Genomic DNA, 5,025 nt, shown 5'->3' on the forward strand with positions numbered 1-5,025 from the left:
GGGCCCCGGCCTTGGGACAGGCATGGCTCGGTGGGAGAGCCAGTAAAGGGCGCGAGTTGGCTGGCTTGCTGCTGAACTTCTGTCCAACCCTCAGGCCCTCTGCACTGCACTGCTGAAAGGCGGCTCGGGTGGAGGGGGCTTGTAATAAAACAAACCTCATTCAGGGTCCAACAAAGAGATCATAATAACCTAGGCAATGTTTTTACAATAGTTGTGCATTAGTTTCATTTCTGATTCCCTGCACATGGCAATGTTTTACAAGTTGTGCATTAGTTTCACTTTCGATTCCCTGCACATGGCAATGTTTTACAATAGTTGTGCATTAGTTGCACTTTTGATTCCCTACACATGGCAATGTTTTACAATAGTTGTGCATTAGTTTCACTTTTGATTCCCTGCACATGGCAATGTTTTACAATAGTTGTGCATTAGTTTCACTTTTGATTCCCTGCACAAGGCAATGTTTTACAATAGTTGTGCATTAGTTTCACTTTTGATTCCCTGCACATGGCAATGTTTTACAATAGTTGTGCATTAGTTTCATTTCTGATTCCCTGCACATGGCAATGTTTTACAATAGTTGTGCATTAGTTTCACTTTCGATTCCCTGCACATGGCAATGTTTTACAATGTTGTGCATTAGTTTCACTTTTGATTCCTTATGCTGTATAGGTGGCCAGCTGCAGCCTGATGACAAAGCTCAGCAGGCCCGGCTTCAGCTGTGGTGCCAATAAACAAATATACAACAACGGAAAAAATGAGACAATATGAAAACCATTATCACCCTCCCTATAGCTGCACATTTTAATGACAAATTTCATTTTCTTCCTTATAGCATGACGCCAAGGAAGAATGTCGGGGGAGCCAAGGGCAAGGGCCCGGCCAAGAGGACGCCAATAAAACGCCCTCCCCCTCTGGCCCTCTCGTCATCGGATGAAGAGGATCAAACCGCTGACCAGATCAATGCGCTTATTGCGCGCGTTAATGCATTAGAAAAAGAGAAAGGGGGTGGCTCAGTGGCTTCGGTTCAGCGACCGACACGTACGGCTAGCAGGGCACTCCTATTAAAATCACTGTCCTCTCGTATATCCGTTTTAGAGTCGGGGAGACAGAAGGCCACGCCAACATTGGAAGGTCGGTCAGCCACGCAGGAGACAGTCGAAGCTGAGCCACAACGGTCTAGCGAAGCAGCGGTTGACCACCAGCCACAGACCATGGCCCAGGCCAGCACGACTTCCTCATCAGGTAACGTAGAGACACACGCTTGCCCATGGGGGTTAACTCAAACTCAAGAATCCGACATAGGGCAGCTAGTGTCAGTGGGCGCTCAACCATCCGTTACCCCCACCCTCATGGCGACACAGCCGTCTCAGGCCTTGGCCCCTAAGGAGACAGAAGAGGCTGCTAGCTCAGAAACGTCACACCAATTTTGGGGCACTGCTAATTGGACATTGCCAGCACCCAAGCGGCTGGGTAGTGTTACACTAGGATCACACTTAGCACAAAAAACCATTGATAAAATCCTGCGGAACGAATACGTGGACATTTTCTCTCTCTTTTTTAGAGAATTAGAAAAAAAGGAAAAGGAGGATTTAGATGATGAGAGAAAAGAGCTTTTAAAAAAGCGCAGGATTGACCAAAATTGGGGCAATTGGTTTACGTGTTTCCTAATTTATGGTGGAGTGCTAGTACAGGCTTACCCATCACGAGCTCATTCCCTCTTTCAATATCTAAATATCGTATACTCAGCCTACGTTAACTTTACTGGTAATGCATGGTTGCTATACGATAAGAGGTTCCGCCTGGAGGCAGCCCGATATCCTACTTTACGCTGGGATTTAATTGATGATCAACTCTGGATGGAGGTGCTGACGCCGGCACGGCCGGTTTATGGTGAGAAGGCTGATAGTGGCCACACCATACAGAATTTCAGGACTGGCCAGTCCTTTCGTCAGCCGGCCAACCAGCAGCCCCTCCAGCAACAGCAAAAAGCCTTATGCTGGGAATACGCTTCCCAAGGAATGTGTTCCCGCAAAGGCTGTAGGTTTCAGCACTCCTGCTCAATCTGTTATGGCCCTCACGCAGTCAAGAACTGCAGCAAGGGAAAGTCAGTTAGACCCAACCAGAAGGACAATCAATTTCAAAAGCGGAACCCTGGCACAGTTCCCATTTCAAAAGGGCCCCAGCCCAATTCATTTGGAACAACTTGAAATTTGGCTGCAACATTATCCAGATGCAGCCGCAGCCAGCTATTTACGTAGTGGCTTTAGGGAGGGTTTTCGGATCCCAGCCCACGGCCCCAGGGTCCCTTATAGGTCACATAATCTTAAATCAGTGGTGGGGATGGAAAAACTGGTTTTACAAAAGATCAACAAAGAAATAGCGGAGGGTAGGGTGGTGGGCCCCTTTCTCGAACCGCCCACCCCGCATCTGAGAGTGTCCCCACTAGGGATAGTTCCAAAAAAGGCGCCGGGCGAATTTCGCCTCATCCACCATCTGTCCCATCCCAGGGGCAGGTCAGTGAATGACGCCATCCCTGAAGAAATTTGTTCAGTCCAATACACTTCCTTTGATTCGGCAGTTCGAAGAATAAGGGCTAGGGGTATAGGGGCTGAATTGGCAAAAAGCGACATTAAGTCAGCGTTTCGCCTTTTGCCGGTTCACCCAACAGATTTTGAACTGTTAGGTTTTCAGTTTGGAGGCCATTATTACATGGACAGGGCTTTGCCAATGGGGTGCTCCGTGTCATGTGCGGCGTTCGAGGCCTTTAGCACCTTCCTTGAATGGGCGCTTAGGGTTAAAACGGGGCTGCCGGGAATAGTTCATTATTTAGATGATTTTTTGTTTATCGGGCGACATGGCTCGGGTGAATGTGCCTTTCTGTTAAAATCATTCCAAAACCTGGCAAGAGAATTGGGAGTGCCACTGGCCAGTGAAAAAACAGAAGGCCCGGCTACTAAAATAACCTTTTTGGGCATTGAGCTGGACACAATCCAGCAATTTTCAAGGCTCCCCCCCGAAAAGATTTCCAACCTTATAACACGTATCAGGCTCTTCAGGTCAAAAAACAAGGCAACTTTGCACGAGTTTCAAGAGATTATTGGTCACCTGAACTTTGCTTGCAAAGTTATAGCGCCTGGCCGAGCATTTCTGAGAAGGCTCTCCGAAGCAACGGTAGGGATAGCCTTGCCCCATCATCGAATAAGAGTAACCCGGGCCATTAGGTCCGATCTCTTGGTTTGGCTTCAGTTTCTTACCCAATTCAATGGAATTTCCTTTTGGAGGCAAGACCTTATGTTGAAGGATGCTCTCCAAATTGCTTCCGATGCCTCAGGGGCCATAGGTTTCGGAGTCTATTTTGAGGGCCGATGGTGCGCAGAACGCTGGCCTGAGAAGTGGCACGAACGGGGCTTAACCTCTGACTTGACATTTTTGGAATTTTTCCCCATCCTGGTGGCTGTAATACTGTGGGCGCAGTATTTTGCAAATTGCACACTACATTTTTGGTGTGACAACATGTCAACGGTCCAGGTGGTTAACTCTCTCACCTCACGATCTAGCAGCACAATGGAAGCGGTTAGAATGTTCACGCTTCATTGTCTGAAGTATAATATCTTGTTCAGGGCATTCCATATCGCCGGGGTCGATAATTCCTTAGCGGATTCTCTGTCCCGAATGCAGATAGAGCGCTTCAGGCAACTTGCCCCCAACGCGGACGCCCATCCGTACAGCATGCCGGTCCATCTTTGGGAGATTGGAATGCAGAGCTAGTCAGGGGCATGAAGTTGGCTTTGGCGCCGAGTTCCAGGAGGGCCTACATCAGGGCGGTTCAAGAATTCCTCGAATTTAGAAAGTTATACTCCTTACACCAGGTTACGCCAATTCCTTATGACGATGTGGCACAGTTTGCCATCTTTTTACAAAGGAAGGGTTTGGCCCCGCAGACGGTTAAGGCCAAGTTATCTGCCATTGCATTCTGGTTGAAGGGCCAAGGCCTGCCTGACTTCACGTCAGACTTTAGAATCAGAAAATGGCTGGAGGGTTTGACGAGAGAGAGATGTAGACACAGGGACGATAGGGCACCTTTGACACCCGTCATTCTAAAAGGAATGAAGCAGGTTTGGACACAGATTTGCGAATCACAATATGAAGCTCAATTGTTCCATGCCTCGGCCCTCATAGCATTCTTTGGCGCTCTCAGAATAAGTGAGCTGGTTGCCGGGTCAAAGTCTGACCGGTCCAATAGGGCCCTTGCTCTTTCTGATTTGCGCTTGGACCACGATGCTATACATCTATTGATAAGATTTTCAAAAACAGACCAAAAAGGCAAGGGATCAGTCTTAAAATTGCAAAAGGCTAGTGATCACGATCTATGCCCAGTCTCTGCCCTAAATCTCTACCTCAAAAGTAGGGGATTATTTGAGGGCCCCTTGTTTTGCCATCAAGGGGGATCACCGTTGACAAAATTCCAATTTTGGTCCATTACAACGAAGGCCCTTAAGATACTGGGTATAAAAAACCAAAAATTCGGAACCCACTCTTTCCGGATTGGAGCAGCCTCTACTGCATTTGCTATGGGATACTCTGTAGAGAAAATAAAGAGCTTGGGGCGGTGGAGGTCCGGGGCATACCAATCCTATATACGTGAGTTGCAGTCATAGTTACAGTTCTTATCTTTTCAGATGTCACGAGAGTGTTGCATAGAAGAAGGGTCCTCGTGTGTGGCCACAGCTTTATACATTGGGCCGAAAGGCAGGCTCGGAGAGGAACCTTCGGCCAACACCTCGGCCTTTCAACCATGGCTATGGTTGACTGGAAGGGCAGAAGAGGCCTGAGGTGGGATGGACTAATCCCTTTGTTGTTCAATTCTGGAAGTTGTTATCCACCTGATGTTCTGATCATTCACCTGGGAGGGAATGATCTGGGTTTGCTGAAGGGCAGGGCTCTGTTCCTTCAAGCTCTGAGCGACATACAGAGAATTAAGGAGGCATGGCCTCAAGTTTGTATAGCGTGGTCCGCTATTAT

General features: G+C 48.0%; 1 protein-coding gene across 1 annotated transcript in view; it reads left to right on the plus strand.

Moving 5' to 3' along the window:
- The first annotated feature begins 336 nt into the window (after nt 1–336).
- The window catches only part of LOC137095820 (uncharacterized), a 6,039-nt gene continuing 1,350 nt past the window's right edge, over nt 337–5,025 (plus strand). The window contains exons 1-2 of the mRNA XM_067462823.1: nt 337–1,245; nt 4,683–5,025. The exon at nt 4,683–5,025 is cut by the window's right edge and continues 1,350 nt beyond it. Of these exons, the coding sequence (XP_067318924.1) occupies nt 768–1,245; nt 4,683–5,025 (821 nt within the window). The 5' untranslated portion in view covers nt 337–767. The remainder of the gene's footprint in view (nt 1,246–4,682) is intronic.

The sequence above is a fragment of the Anolis sagrei genome, chromosome 1 (assembly GCF_037176765.1).
Source record: "Anolis sagrei isolate rAnoSag1 chromosome 1, rAnoSag1.mat, whole genome shotgun sequence".
In the NCBI taxonomy this organism is placed as follows: domain Eukaryota; kingdom Metazoa; phylum Chordata; class Lepidosauria; order Squamata; family Dactyloidae; genus Anolis; species Anolis sagrei.